This window comes from Vombatus ursinus, unplaced genomic scaffold (genome assembly GCF_900497805.2).
Source record: "Vombatus ursinus unplaced genomic scaffold, bare-nosed wombat genome assembly UNPS02014812.1, whole genome shotgun sequence".
Lineage (NCBI taxonomy): Eukaryota > Metazoa > Chordata > Mammalia > Diprotodontia > Vombatidae > Vombatus > Vombatus ursinus.
Window position 1 is genome coordinate 34,656,012 of NW_020954590.1, and position 16,540 is coordinate 34,672,551.

The 16,540-nt window shown below is 36.6% G+C and overlaps 1 protein-coding gene across 1 annotated transcript; it reads right to left on the reverse strand.

Annotated features, from left to right (window-relative positions):
* Positions 1-958: 958 nt before the first annotated feature.
* On the reverse strand, positions 959-10,704 carry LOC114054300 (carbonic anhydrase 1). Its single transcript, XM_027877505.1, has 7 exons — positions 10,653-10,704; positions 9,975-10,172; positions 7,410-7,528; positions 5,238-5,333; positions 4,254-4,316; positions 2,727-2,882; positions 959-1,078 (listed from the first exon to the last, which is right to left on the reverse strand). Exons 1-7 carry the CDS (start codon positions 10,687-10,689, stop codon positions 959-961), a joined length of 789 nt encoding a protein of 262 aa, XP_027733306.1. The 5' UTR covers positions 10,690-10,704.
* Positions 10,705-16,540: the final 5,836 nt, after the last annotated feature.

Below are 16,540 nucleotides of genomic sequence, written 5' to 3' on the forward strand. Positions count from 1 at the left end.
CTACTGAGGGATAACTATTTCTCTGTGATTAATGCTTCTCTCCAGATGGGGAGCAATACAGCCATTAACTACTTTAGAGTAAGAGGGAAGGCCAAGTAGTCTGAGGCTGGACTTGAACTCAGGTCCTCCTGACTGGTGCTCTATCCACTTCGCCACCTAACTGCCCCTTTTGTAAGCTATTTCTAAGTAATTAGCTTTACATCTAAATTTGCTTTAAAAGCCAGGTTATTATACTTGTGGAAGAGTACTATATTATTTTACAAGCAAACCATGTGGGTTTTTAGGCTATAAGGAGAATGAGAAAAATAAATGACTTCAATAAAAATAAAGAATATAACAGACAAGGAGAAAGGAAAAATATTTTATTGGTCAAACTGAAAGGCTAATTATGTCATTCTTTTTTTTTTTTTTTTTAGGCAATTGGGGTTAAGTGACTTGCCCAAGGTCACACAGCTAGTATGTGTCAAATGTTTGGTCTGAGGCTGGATTTGAACTCAGGTCCTCCTGATTTCAGGGTCGGTGCTCAACCCACCGCACCACCTAGCTGTCCCTTAATTATGTCATTCTTAATGATTCCCTTTAAATCATATGCATGCGTTAACTGCTATCATAAAGAATTCCATTAATTAAACTTGAACTTTAGCACAACTTTAAATGATGGTTAGCTTACAGATTACTAAATGCACATAAAAATATTAAAAGCCAAGAGTAAAGTGTCTTTCTTCATAGAGAAGATTAGTATAATAAATTTATGCAACTTGAATTTAATGAAATGGCAATAACTAACTAAATAGCGCACGTGCCCCTCATGAAACAAATTCAAATTCAACAAACATTCATTACATACCAACTTCCTATAAGACATTTACTTCCAATGTTTTAAATAGATTTCTTTAGAAAAGATACTGGCTTTTTTTCCCTTGAAAATAGATAAGTTCACTTCTAATCAACAGGCACTTCACTGGAACGAGGCCCTCACTGCTCTTCCTTTCAGTGGTTGGGGGAGTCTGTGGTTGTGCAGTATGGGGCTGGCTTTTTCACCTTCAGAATTCGACAGAAGACTTCGCAACTGGGCCAGCTAGGAGGAAAAATTGATTTTTTTTTTGAATTTCAAAAGCAGTTAAAGGCCATCCAATATTCACTATACCCAGTGGAATTAATGCAATTCTATTTTCAAAACTGACTTCACAATAAGAAGTGGATTCTTTTTACCCATGCAAAGAAGAGAGGGATAGCCCCTAATTTCAACACTTCTCTTTGTGAAGGGTATGTTAAAGTCATTTGAGGAGTTAAAGAGAAAAAGACAGAAAATAGTGATATACTTGGGCTGAATTACAATGACCACATTTATATGATAATAACAATAATAATAATAATTATAGCTAGTACTTACACAATGCTTTAAGATTTGCAAAGTACTTTACAGATTTCTCATTTTTTCCTAAAAATAAATCTAGGATGTAGGTGTTATTATTGTCTCCATTTTACAGACAGGCCCAAGGTCACATAGCTAGTAAATATCTGAGGGTGGATTTGAACTCAGGCCTTCTGACTCAGGCCCACAACCTCTTGACTGCACTGGACTACCTAGCTGCCTACCAGTTAAGTATAGTCCTACTTTGTCATGGAGTATTTTAACACAATGAGAGAATGAGAATGAAGACAACCAGAATAAAGTCAAATTTGGGAGGTGGGGTAGGATTTTTTTATTCTATTTTGGCTTCAAATGTTATAGTAGTTCTGAGTCATGCCATTTACTACCATGAAGCTACTGAATAGACTACCCAGTTCAGTGTTACCCAATTAGTGTAATATAATCAACTTGACTGAAAAAATCTATTAAACTGATTAATCTATTTATCTGAGATGTGTAAACCTATTCCGGTAGATCTTTCTTGCCTTAGCCTTCTCTCAGGAATAGCACAAGTGAAAAGAAGATCTTGTTGAAAAAGAGTAACAATATTCCATGGAATATTCCAGTGAATATTCTGTAATAACAATATTCCAGAAATGTTCCAGTGAAAACTTGAATGGGAAAATCAAAGTATATGTAGAAAACCAAATTCCCCAGAGATTCTTTTCCAAAACTGGTCCATAAGTTTTATTGCCTTTAACTAGGGATGCATGGAACCAGCCTTAACAGTGGTTTTTCTAGACTCACTTTTAAAGAAGTATTCCCCTTTATTCAGAAGTTGCTTTTGCAAAATTTAGTAGATTAAAAGAATTGGTTGGAAAAGTGTTTTTAAATTTTAATCAATTCGGAGATGCCAATGAACTTCAACTTTAGTTTTCTTGACAAGGATCTGAGAGCAAATAAACATTTTGACCTTTAAAATCATGTACTTCTAACAAGTAAAAAAAAAAAACCGATAACTGTCAGGATAATAGTTCAGAACCACAATCTCTGAGCCATGGGATCTAACTGCACATGTTTGTCTAGTGGAATTTCCAGCTACATTTCTCTTCTTTGTAGCCAGAAAAACTTTGAAATAGATGGGGATTTCTTTATGAATGAAATTTACTCTTTGTCAAGAATAAATCCAAGGAACAATATTTTAATGACCTTTTAATAGGACCAAAAACAGGAATAAACTATTCTGTGTTTTTTAAAAAGGAGAAATAACATTTTAAAAACCCAATGAAATTTTATTTCCCCTCATTAACTACTGTTTGTGACTTGATATAATCTCTCTCCACTTCCCTGGGCCCACTCTATGATACTCTACCTGATCTGCACTGACACTGATTGGCTCCCTAAGGAGAATCCAGGTTACGCTCTCATGGAGAGGGGGATGAGTCAGAGAGCCAAAGTAGGTCCAGTAATCCAAGGATTGAGGCAGCAGAGAAGATGGGTCAAAATCAGCAAATGGAGCTTGTTTGCCCTGAAACAAATATGTTATAATATAAAATACTTTTTAGCAATTACAGGTTCATGCTCATCTATAAACATTACCTTACTTTTTCTGATGACTTCACTAGTATCTCAAATTTTTTGAGGATAGTGCAGTGGAGGAAATGAGCAAGTATGTTATAATAACAGCTAGAATTAATAAAGCCCTTTAAAGTTTGCAAAGACTTTTTACAAATATTAATTCATTTTATTTTTACCTTGGAGATAGGTGCTATTATTATCATCTCCATTTTATAGATGAAGAAACTGAGGCAGAAAGAGGTTAAGTGACTTGCCCAGGGTCACACAGTTAATTTCTGAGGCTGGATCCGAACTCTGCTCTAGAGCACTGGGCTTGGAAACAGGACTCATCTTCATGAGCTCAAATCTGGCCTCATACATTTACTAGCTGTGTGACCCTGGGCAAGTCACTTAACCTGTTTGCCTCACTTTCTCATTTGTAAAATGAGATAGAGAAGGAAATGGTAAACCACTCCAGTATCTTTGCCAAGAAAACCACAAAAGGACTCACAAAGAGTCAGACATGACTGAAACAACCCAACAATAGCAAAAAATTTCCTGAATCCAGGACCAGCACTTTGGTCACTGTGCCACCTAGCTGCTTCAAGTTATGTCACCAGACATCATAATTATTGGTGGTAGAGGACAAAGTGACAAATTCTACCCTGAAGTTTTGTCCTCTAGGTTTTTCTACCTTTTGAATAAGGCTAAAAACAGGCAAGTACTGAAGATGTTTCAGAGTTGGAATAAAGCCATCTTCTTAATATATACATATATATGTGTATATATAAAACGTTTCTGTATATGTACACACAATTTTCTGCATTATGAAAACACTTATTTTGAATACAGAATTGATGCCAGACCATATTAGAGCTGAGTGGTAAAGTCATTGACAAATAGTTATTTTGGTTATTTTTTTCCTCCCTGAACCTATGATTTCATTTCAGCTGACAGATGGGGATAGCTTGTTTCAACTATTCAATTCTTTATTAATCCTAAAAGTGCATCCTCAACACATCCTTTTGTGCTATTAAAGAAATATACATATCTTTGTTTTTGAAATGAAAGTTTACCACATTTTAAATACATTAAATGGACATTGCAAAGTGAATTTACTAAGTGACTCATTCTTCCACAGGTCCCTTCCAACAAATGACTGCAAAAGTTGACTCCAGAATTGTCCTTAAGGTAGCTGACATACAGGGAGCTTTGGGGTTAGGTTTGTCTGTGCCTTTCCCCTCCATATTCCCTGCTCCTGCCCTTCTCCACAGTACCCCTCATTTAGTAAGTCTCAAAGACTAGACTTCTTAATAGTAAGTCCTTGATTTGGGATATTTACCTTAGTTTTGATTGAACCTAGGGCACCAATTACTTTTTGTAGGACTGGGTTGGCCTGGCCAAGCTGAGAAAAGAATAAAAAAAGAAAAAAAATGAGATGAAAGAAATAAACATACAAGGGACAGATGCAATTTGTAAATCAAATACTACTAAAAAACAAAGTCAATGTAAACTTTCCATTAAAAATATTAAATGGAGAAGGTATTTTCCTCTGTTCTATCAGTGGGTATTTTGCAATAAGATGGTATGTCTGAGAGTGCATTGTCTATCTGTACTTGAGCATATGAAAAAATATGTAAGTTAACGTTTCATTTAAAGTATTCTAAATATACTGAGGGATATTTTTAGTCCAAGTAAGCACCTACTTGTGTAAGACATTTATATATAAGAAATGAAAATCCAAGGAGTGATAGTGGAATGAAAGTCCTCCTTAGTTCTGGTCTTTGGTATATATCCTCCTACCCTTTAATGTCTCCAATGGCCAAACAGATAACAATTTCATGATGATGTTTCAGGAACTTCTTGGTATATTAGCTGACCAGTATCTGATTTTCTATCTCCTAAATCAACTGAAGAGTCAACAAAACAACAACAACAACAACATTGCTTCATTAATATATTATCCTTAGAGAATTTTGAGGTTAAATCTGAAACAGAGATTAAACAATCCCTGAGTCTTCTTCAAGAAATTTGTAAGAAGGCTTGGGAGAGGGACAAAAGTGAAGGAGAAGAAGATTCCTCTCCTCTTTCATCTGTAACAGAATCCTCCCCACCATCCTCTCTTCAGAGGGAGAAGCCAAACGAAACAAAGTCAATAGGAAAACCAAATAAAAGGCACTCTGGGATGTTTTTCATCTACTTTGAATTAGTAAAAATGAAATTAAAGCTCTCAGAAGAACAACTAGAATACTGTTGGCCTCTTGTTCCGTCCTATCTCAAACTCTAATCTGGACAGAAGAAACATTTGAATAGTTTTCTTACTTACCTTTATAAAAACACCAATAATTGCCAAGCCGTCAGGTTTCTGAGCTGCTTCAGAGAAACTGGCATATTTTTCAGAATTCCAGTGAACTATGTGTAACTTTAAAAAAATTTAAAAAGTTGTGGTTTATTCTTTACTTCTCTATGCAGATAACAGCTACCAGTAACCAAGATACATTTTCATTTGGCAGTCCAGAGAAAGATGCCTTTGCCTAGATCAGGAGTTCTTAACCTTGGGTCCACAAACTTTTTTTTTAATATTTTATAACCACATTTCAATATAATTGGTTTCCTTTGTAATCTGTGTATTTTATTTTATACATAATATAATCCTGTGTGTTTTATTTTATGCATTTAAAAATTATTTTGAGAAGGGGTCCATGGGCTTCATTAGACTGCCGAAGGGGTCCATGAAACACAAAAAAAGTTAAGAATCCCTGATGTAGAAAGAGGAAGTTGAAGTGTTGCAATCATGTTGAAAATTCAGCCAGAAGACAGGAAGGGGCCAGATTCTTACTGTTAGATAACTGAATTAATATTCTGTGGCAAAATTAATGGAATGAAAATCCCCAGTCTTGAGAGTGCTTTTCTATTCATTCTTATGCTGTAGTTTCTAAAAAATTGACATCTTGTTTCTTCTAGCACTCTTGGGGGTGAAGAGCTCAATAAGGCTTCTATTTTTTTCTTGGCACACTGGCTGACTGATTTTTATATCAGCAGATGAAGTTATCTTCTCTCTCTTACCCAAACTCTTTGTATGACCATAAATTGTGAGTTGGAAAAATAAAATAAAAATAGCTGGAGTTTGTATAGCATTGCAGAGAACTTTACAAATATTATCTCATTTAATTCACACAAACTCTGTGAAGTAGGTGCTATTATTGTCCCCATTTCATTATTGAGGAAATTAAGGTAGAAAGAGGTTAAATGACTTTTCTAGGGTCACAGCTAGCAAATGTCTGAGACTAGATTTGGATTCAGGTCTTTCTGATTCCACATTGGTTTCTCTCTCCACTGTGTCACCTGGCTGCCTGCTAAGTGGGCACCTCAACAGTGATTCAGTCCAACCCCCTCATTTTGCCAAACAGGCCTAGAGAGGTTAAATGTTGCCTAAGTTTATACAGGTAGAAGCTGAATTAGAACTCAGGGTCTCTGATTCCAAAGCTATGATTTTTTAAACGGTACCACACAGTATTCCTTATCAGTAAGTTTATTAGAAGACAATTTTATGTAGCATATCTAAGTCCTAGGGATCACTATTTGGGACTTTGTGATTGTTTTTCAGCGTGATTTAGAAAGAGAGATGGTTTGTTTCTGGTAAACAATATTTCATCTTATGGAGGTTACATAAGTAATATATCCCAAACAAGGTTATATAATCTTTTATAGGTCTTTGCTTCTTTTCTTTGGTCTGGGTTATTCTTTGACTTCTACATTATATGACTCTCTCTATATAACATTGTAAAGATCAGTTTATGGCTCACAGTGCAGCAGGAAACTTGGCCAAATTTTGCTTCTAGTTGACCCCTTTAAGAAATAAAGACAATTCTTTTAAAAAGACAGATATTAGGTTAGAAGAAAAGTTAAATTTTGTGTTAGGCATGTAGAAGATTACTCAATTGAATGATTTTAAAAATGTATCCCTCTCCCTAGTTCTCTGAGTTAAAAAAAATTTAAGGGATAACAAGGAAGCAATCTAATATTAGGTTATGTAATTACTCAGAATTCTGAAAATTTCTTAAGTAAGATATTTCTACTGAATAAAATGTCATCCAATTATAATATGCCCTACTTCTTCTTCTTCTTCTTCTTCTTCTTCTTCTTCTTTGATTACTTACTGTTTTTCTGGAATATCCAGAAATATCTCGAGGGGGTACCATATTTTAAAAATCATTCAGTTGAATAATTTTCTATAAGTTTGATAAAAAGTTACATCTGTATTGTTAGAAAAGAGGCTGCACCATTGAAATCATAGGTCTTTCAAAGCACTGACTTATCATTTACTTTCTCTGAAGGATATTACATAGGCACTGCCTGTGATGTCTGTAGATTGAGGGAGACTGCTCATTTTTTATAAATCTATTCAGTTGGGTTGGGAGTTGAATGGGAAGAGTGAAAGGATTAATTCTCAGAGGCTGCTCACATAATATTATTATGTCTCTTTTAATGATTTTACCTCTGCTGAGTATTTTACTCCATCTATTGTGTGCTCAGAACCATGGTCATCAGCAGCCCCCCAGTGGAAATGAAACTGCCGCAGCCTGAAGTTTCCAACGACTGGACCACCTTTTAGTACTAGGATGAGAAAGAAAGTACCTAGTTACCAGTTAGAAACCCCAATGCAATCAGTAGAAATTGGACCAGGGCTAAAACATTAAATGAGATTAAAGCCAAAGTAGATGAAGTATGAGGATAAAAGGAAAAGCTCTGGGGGATTGCTATCCCTAATTTGTTACTGGCTTGTGTTGTTTCAGACAAATTATTTCATCACAGTGCTTTGCACATAGTAAATGATTAATATATGCTTCATTTATTTGTTCATTAATTTGTCTTTTAATAACTCCCATCTTCTATTTGCAATTTTTTTTGACTACTGTACAAATGCCAATTAAACTGGCATCAATGTTCAATAAGAATGTTGTTAGCAAGGCCAACAAAGCACCTGAAGCGTATGTTGACAATCTTGTACAAAAAGTTTAGAACCTACACCAACCTTGGAGTAGGCAGTTAACTTAGATGTGATTTCAGGGGTGCCTGAAAATCACATCTGAACCAAAAATAATACCTCCTGTTCCTCATCACTGATGATTGACATTTCACTACCAGAGAGTTATTTCTTTGACCTTGTTAAAAATGCAAACCTCTATAAGAAAAGCAACACTTTAAACCATATTAACTGTATGTCCTTTAGTGCTGATGAGTTAATCAGATCCTTTGTAGAGAGCAAGTGTTGATGGAGAAAAGTAGAAAAAAAATATGGATAGACTCAAAGCTCTATGCAAGGGGAGAAAGAACCACTGAGCAGGGGAAAAAGCATAAGAGCTGGGGCAGCTAGGTGGCCTGGTGGATAGAGCTCTGGCCTTGGAGTCTGACCCCAGACACTTGACACTTACTAGCTGTGTGACCCTAGGCAAGTCACTTAACCCTGGCTGCCTCAGCAAAAACAAACAAAAAAAAGACAAGAGAGCCCCAGACACCAGTTTTGTCAACTTTATAATTTTGTGTAGACTAGCCCTATATGGAACATTATTGTGATAATTTTTAGCAATGTGTATGGGTGTGTTACAGAATAAATATATTTCTGACTAATTATTTTATTTCTTAAAGTTTTTCTGAATTATACCACCCCACCTCACCCCTTACCCCCACCAAGTCCTTCTTTCTACCCAACTTCCTTATTACTGTTGATGGCAACTTGGTCCTTCCAGTCACCATGGTTCTCAACCTCTATGTTGTCCTCATTCTCATTCATTTCATTTATCAAGAGTTGACAAATTTTGTTGTTTCTCCTATAAATCCCAATTCCTCTACCCAACCTAGTTCAGGCCCTCTGGACTTCTCTCCTGAACTATCGCAATCTCTTTCTCTTTGGGCTCCCTTTCCTCTCCAATATGTTTTCCAACTACCTCTAAAGTGATTTTCCTTTAGGGCATCTCTGACTGTCACCTTGTGTCTTATTCTAGTAGCTAGGTGGCTCAGTGGAAAGAATGTAGGCCTAGGGTCAGAAATACCTGAGTTCAAATCTAGCTTCAGTTACTAGCTGGTTAACCTTGAACAAGTCATCTAACCTCCATCTGCCTCAGTTTCTTTAACTGTGAAATAGGGATAATAATAGCATCTACCTCCCAGGATTATTTTGAGGATCAAATGAGATAATATTTGTAAAGCATTTGGCTTAGTGCCTGGCACAAAATAGGCACTATATAAATGATGATGATGATAATGATAATGATGATGATCTCCCTATTGCCTCTGGGATGAAACATACAGTCCTCTGTTGGATATTTAAAACTCTTCACAACCTGGCCCTTTTCTACCTCCAGTCTTCTTATATAACATTCTCCTTCATAATAGCTAGCATTTATAGAGCACTTTAAGATTTGCTAAGTGCTTCACAGATATTATTTCAATTGATTTTCACAACAACCCTGTGAGAAGTAGGTGCTATTATTACCCCCATTTTACAGATGTGGAAACTGAGGCTATGAGAGGTTAAGTGATTTGTTCAGGGTCACACAGGTAGTAAGTGTCCGAGGCTGAATTTGAATTCAGGTCTTTGTGACTCCAGGTGCAACATTCTCCCTGCTCTAACAACTGGCTTCTACCTCTTACCTTTCATTTCAGCCATGTTGGCCTATTTTCTATTCCTCACACATAAGTGACCTGTCTCCCATTCCTGGAATGCTCTCCATTCTACCCTTCACTTCTTGGAATTCCTGGTTTTCTTCAAGATAGCTCAAACACCTTCCTCTGCACCAAAACTTTCTTAGTTCCCCCAGCTGCTGGTGTCTTTCTCCCTAAGATAACCTTGTATCTACTTTTTTTGTATTTTGAATATACCAGTGCATGTATATGCTATCTCCCCTGTCAAAATTTGAGTAAGTTCCCTCACTACTTTGCTTTTGTCTTTGTATTTGGCAGAGTAAATAGCAAATAGCAGGTGTAAAATTAATGTTGGTTGGTTGATTGATCTGCCTGTTTACCTTGGAAAATAAAGAGGAAGTAGTATGTTTTGACTTACCTGACTGGTTATCCTTGTCCTCAAAATTTACAGCGAAGGAATGACCTACGTTGACAATTTCTTTGGCTGTTGCTGGGTTGTAGGAGACACTGAAGGGTTTCAGAGAAGCATCGTGCTTGGTTTCTTTGGTTTTAATGTCAATAGGAGACTGATTGTTTCCATTAGCAATGGGGTAGAGTTTGCTCCAGTGCTCAGGCCCTAGAAAGACAAAATATGTAAACATAAGCAAAATATGCAAAGATATGCAAATCTTCACTTGATGCTTGATGGCTAGTTTGTTTTTTTATAAACTACCTCTATTACTTTTCAAAAGTTTCCTTAAAACCTATATTAAGCTTATATTAGATATCTTAAGTTATATCAAGTATTTTTAAAGGACATCTCATGCAAGTAAGTGAAAATCTAGCATCAGAGAATGTTTTCTCTTTGTACTATTTCATGCCAAAATTGAATGCTTGCTAACAAAGATGGATAAAATACATTTCATGAAAACAAAAGGCAAGTAAATTTGTAGAACCACTGTGGCCACCTACAATCATTATAAAAATAATATTATTTCACCTATCTTGGCCTCTATAACTCTTAACCCAGTCCTTTGCAGTTACAGAAAACTGTACTGAATGTCCAAAAAGCAATAAATGCTCTGCCTCCCATGTGGAACAGTAGAGGAATGCTCACCATTTTCTCCCTCATATGACCAGTTCAGGCTTGCCATGTCTTTCTGTTTTCTTCTTCTACCAACACAGCTGTAACTGATGTGACTGATAATGTTGGATACACGCGCTCTCCTATGTATATTTTGTGCCCCTACCTGAGGTTTTTATAGGTACTTCCCAGTGCCCTATGTACAAATGTAATCAAGCATTGTTGACTTTTTCTGCATGACTCAGGAAAAATGGAAAAGAAATGAGTTGTTTAAAATAACACACCCGCCCACAAAATTCAGGTGATTTTAGGGTATTTTATCTTCCTTATAGTGCTTATATTAGATAATAAAGAAATATTAACTAAAGAAAAAAAAACTCAACTTACCCTTTACTCCCTTTACATTTAATGATATGACTTTTACCACCTCTACAATTCTTCTGTTGTTCAGTCTTTTTTCAGTCATGCCTGACTCTTCATGACTCCATTTGAGGTTTTTCTTGGCAAAAATACTGCAGTGGTTTGCCATTTCTTTCTCCAGATGAGGAGACATTTGACAGATGAGGAAACTGAGGCAAACAGGGTTAAGTGACTTGCTTAGGGTCACACAGCAAGTTAGTGTCTGAGGCCAGATTTAAGCTTGGATCTTCCTGACTCCAGGCTTGGCAGACTATCCACTGTGTCACCTAGCTACTCCTACAACTCTTTAGTACTTCGTCATTATGAGATAATTTCTTTCAGTTCTAATATTTCATATATCTATTTTAAAGTGTGATGCAAAATCAAGAGAAGAAAGTCATTCAGTTAATTAGGTTGTTATGAGGTGGAAAGAAATAGCAGTTCCACTTATTAATTTCATCATTGTCATCATCCTCATCATAACCATCATGCATTTACATGCCTACTATGTGCCAGAAAGCCCCTCAGGGAGCTTGGGTTAAGAGTTATAGAGGCCAAGATGAAATAATATTATTTTTATAATGATTGTAGGTGGCCATGGTGGTTCCACAAATTCACTTGCCTTTTGTTTTCATGAAATGTATTTTATCCATCTTTGTAAGGTTAGCAAGCATTCAATTTTGGCGTGAAATAGTACAAAGAGAAAACATTCTCTGATGCTAATAGAGAGACACAACACATATAAGGGAGTGATGGCCAGGGAAGGGAATAAATTCAATTTTTTACAGGACCTTTAGGTTTCCAAGGCACATTCCTCAAAACAACCCTGTTGCTTAGACAGTTTAAACATTATCATTTCCATTTTGTAGATGATGCTTATTTGTCTGTGCTTTAATAACAGAGCCAGCATCCAATTCTAAGCTCTAGTTAATACTTTTTCAATGCATAGGCCAGTGATTACCCAACTATGCTATGAATACATGGCAATACAATATCAAGACATTCAGAGGAAAGCCCTATGCATGTGGATGGACTTATGGGAAGACATGTACAAGAATAGCCCAGAATGAGAATGCCTGGTTGGGTTGTGACCTACACAGTTGGAGGCAGTATACGCTTTAATGAGACAACAGTTCTGTTGAAGAAGCAAACATCCAGGTTTTATGCAACTGATTTGAACAAACTTTATCTGCCTCCACTTCTTCATCTGTAAAATGGGGGCAGTAATCACACCTTCCTTCCAGGATTGTTGTGAGGATTAAATGAGATCATATTTGTAAAATGGTTTGTGAACCTGAAAGTGCTTTATAAATGATAATTATAATAATTGTTATTATCATCCACTATGCCATTCTGTGCTTCTCTTTTAATATTGATACGTTTTTCAAGTGGAAAAACTTTCAACCCACCAAATAAACTATTTTAATAGCTCATTATCCCAATCAATTTACATAAGCGGTCTCTGTTGGAGGTATTGCTAAATTGCATAGGATTTTGTAGTTTTTAAGAAGCTAAATCATAAGTAAAATATTAATTGGAATTACTGGTGGGAAAGACTTTACTATTATCATTACCATACTTTATACTTGGAGGAAGTAGGATGGGAGCCATTAATCTAGGAGTCCAGTATTTCTTCTACAAATGACTGGCTGTCCTTGGCAAATTATTTATGCCTGTTTTTGCCTTGAATTACTTATCTTTAAAGTAAGGAAAATACTTTTTGTAACTATTCTCAGATGATTATCATGAAGCTTAATGAGAACACAGTACCCTTCACAGCAGATACACAATGCTCAGTGCAATCTTTTGTCCCTAAATTTAAAAAATGTTTTCATTTTGCCTCTAGGGAAGTGACGTTGATTCTTGAAAGTAAGATAATCAAAACGATGGTATGTGTACTGGGAGTTAAACAATTGCCTAATAGGCACCAGGATTAAACTAAGCCCCAAATGGATAGATAAACTCTCTTTAGCTAGGGAGGTAGAAGTCCCTCATGGCCATCCCCTTACCCTAAGCTCCCTTCCCCAGCTTCTGTCACCTCTCTAAACTGATTGATTCTTAAGCCATCTAGATGGAACCTACTCAAGAAATCATTTTAACTGGCTTCCCTGATCTGTCTTAGGAGGTCTCAGATTCATCTTTGAAAACTAAAGTCCTGAATTTGCAAGATGATGTAGTCTCTCTTATGACATTGAAAGTTTTCTTCTGCATGTACCTTATTATTTAAGCAAAGCACTAAACACATTGTAAACTCTCAAAAATCCATGCAAGATTGATTAATTAATTAATGGAGTTTAGAAGTTTGTTTCTTCACTATCTCTAGTGTATTCTAGAGCTAAAGAAGATGTTGGGATTATCTTTTTTGATCTTTGAAACACTTTGCTCCAATGGGCCAGCTACCAAAACACGGTAGGGTGCATTTCCTTTTGGATCAAATCCACCATCTGTAGTCAATGATTAAATCAAAGGATGTACGATATCTGATTTTTTATTAGTTAATCATGCCACCTTTTTGGCAGTGGAAAAATCCATTTCTGTACAAAGGAGACTGTCACTTTAATTCACTCTTGAGTGATCCTTGTACTAGAAGACTTATAAAAGAACCATGTTTAGTGCAGTATTTGGAGTAGTAGTTTGTAAAATGACTCATTAAGTCCAGGGTTCATATGAGAAGTAAAGCTACAGAGGTCTGTTTCGGAGACATTGAGGTAGCACAGATGGCCCATGTGCCATTTGCTTTAAAATGGTCTCTGAGTCTTCTTCACAAGTGTCAGGAATTTTTATTTGTGTGACCTGTTTCTTTGAATCACATGCAAGCACAGTTAAATGTAGAAGTTATTGAGAAGAAAGATTCCATCCTAAAATGTCAAGAGTTTTAAGTGCCTGTTGTGCTCAGAGCCATCTCTCCAGATAAAGACCATAGGAGCATTGACCACCTAGCCAAGTGTCACTCCCCCCCCCTCCCCCCACCATCTTCCAGTTGAGGAAACTGAAGCCCAGACATATTAAATAGCTTGTCTAAGGGCATATAAGTAATAAAAATATGAGAGCCAGGGCTCAAACCCAGGTCTTCTGATTGCAAATACAGTGTTCCCCCCACCTCCACCCTGAACCACACTTCAGTTACTGATTCAGTTGGGAGGTCAGAAGAGATTGCAAGTGGAGATATAAATTTGGGACCCATATGTATCAGGGTCATAGTTGAAGCCATTGGAGATTAAAGGAGGTTACCAGGGAAGAATCTGCAGAAAAAGAACAGGGGCCAAGGACAGAATGTTGAGCACCACCCACCTTAAGGGATCAGGAACAGGGTGAGAAACTAGCAGAGGAGAAAGAAAAAAGTAATTAAAGTTTAGAGGTAAACCAGGAGAATGAGGCGTCTCTGAAGCCAAGGGAGGAAACATTATTTGGAAGCATGAGTGGTTAGCAGTATCATGTTCTACAAGGGAGTCAAGATAGAAGAGAATTGGGGAAAAACAAAAGGTCATTTGTGACTTTTGAAAGAGCAATTTCTGTAAAATAGCAGGGCCAAACCCCAGATTGCAAAGAAGACTTTTAAGGGAAATCAGGAGGCCTGGGGCAGGGGTTGGGGGAATGAGGAGCAAGAGAACTCCAGGAATTGGGCATAGGGGGAAAATAGACAGTTTCAGAATCTTTTCCTTTCTAGGCTACATCCAGTTCCTTCAAACAACCCTCATATGGCATGATTGGGAAACTGAGGTGGAAAAAAAGAAGAAGAAGAAAGAGGGGGAGGAGGAGGAGGAAGAAGAAGAGAGTGAGAGAGAGAATTTGCCAGAGCAAATTGTCACCAACATGGAGAGGTAAAAGGATGTAGGATGAATGGCTTGGAATCTCTACTCTCTTGAGGAATAGAAATTCCTTTTTTTAATGTGAGTGGAGGAATCAAGAACAGGTAGGTGATAATGTTGAGCAGTTTTGAGGACTAGAGGACAGAGGTGAAGGACCTCCTATCAGATGTTCTCCATTTCGGTGAAGTAGAACACCGTCATCTATAATAACTGTGAGGAGTAGAGATAATGTTGGGGAATTGAGGAGAGAGGAAAAGGCATGGAACAGTAACTGAATAATGAGATAAGGAATCGATAAAAGCAGAATAGAGGATTTTCTGAGTAGCAAAATCAAAGCTGAGGTCATACACGTAGGTGTGTCCTAGCTTTAGATTTATTTTTAATGAGCAGGAAAGGAGATAGGCACAAATAGGTGAGGAGGCAATTATGTATGCTTGGTCTGAGTTGGAAGGCTTTTTAAAACTGTGGTTAATGCAGTATTTTGTTTGAAAAAATTCTTGTGGCCAATAGAAATAGTTCAATTCATCTTCAGTCTTCTCCATTGAATGGCTCAGGTACACATAAAAATTAATCTCAAGGTCTTTTCAAGAAAGCAATTACTTCCCTTACAACACACACAGGTCATCTCCACCATCTTCAAAAAAGAAATCATATTTTCATCAGTTTACAAAAATATTGGTCCAGACCCATGATTTCATTAGTATAGGGAACTCAGTGTGAAAACTCCCTCCTCTGACACACAATAATAGCTACTCTGTAATGGATAGTCTTAAAAACTTGTATGGGACCTTAAAAGGTAAGTGATTTGCCCTGTATCACACTTACTAAAATCAAGGTCCTCTGCTTCACTGTATAAGGTTCATACTATACATCCTAGTCACAGTTCCCCAAACTTTTCATTGCTGAATATTGTAGTCAAAATTGTACTCAAGGTACAGGAAGTAGAGCTGTATAGACATTACTCTTCCCTGACCTCTATTTCCATTCCAACTTTTTTCCATGCAGAGCAGAGTCACCCACAGAATTAACCCTTCACAAGGATTGGGCCTGCAAATAAAGATGCAAATAAAGTGTTTTGTGGAGCTTTGAAGATCTCTGATCTTATGATAACTTTCCCTTTTTGAATTAGTAGAGACTTTCAGTAAAGAAGTTTACTCATGTAAATGTCTGAGTGGATTCTTAGCTCCCTTTCCCCCTTCTTGATCATCTGGAGGGACCAATATAATTTGTTTCTTTCAAAATTTGGTAACTTAAAAAAACTCATAATTTAGTTTTATTATAAACCTAGCTTTTAGTTTATAGGGCTGTCTGAACAGTACTTAGATTTGTGACTTGAAAAGTTCCTATCTGATTTGGTTCAACTGAAACTCTAGACTAATGCTGAGAAGGCATAACTGAATAATCATGGCTAGTCAAATCTACGTTTCCAATTTGGTGCATTGTCACAAACCTGTATCATTGGATCTTGTGGCTGGACTCTTACAGATATATTATGCACTGAGTTAGCACTGATTTCTCTAGTCCTTTAAATCTACCCCCTTTCTGGACTTGTTTGTTAACTGATATAATTCCAGATAACTTCGAGTAACTCCCTGAGGAATATAAACAACAGTAATAATAGCTGGCATTTACATAAAACCCTTAGGTATATATTTGATCCTTGCAACTCTGTGAGGTTAGGTGCTATTATTACAACTATTTCAGAGGTAAGGA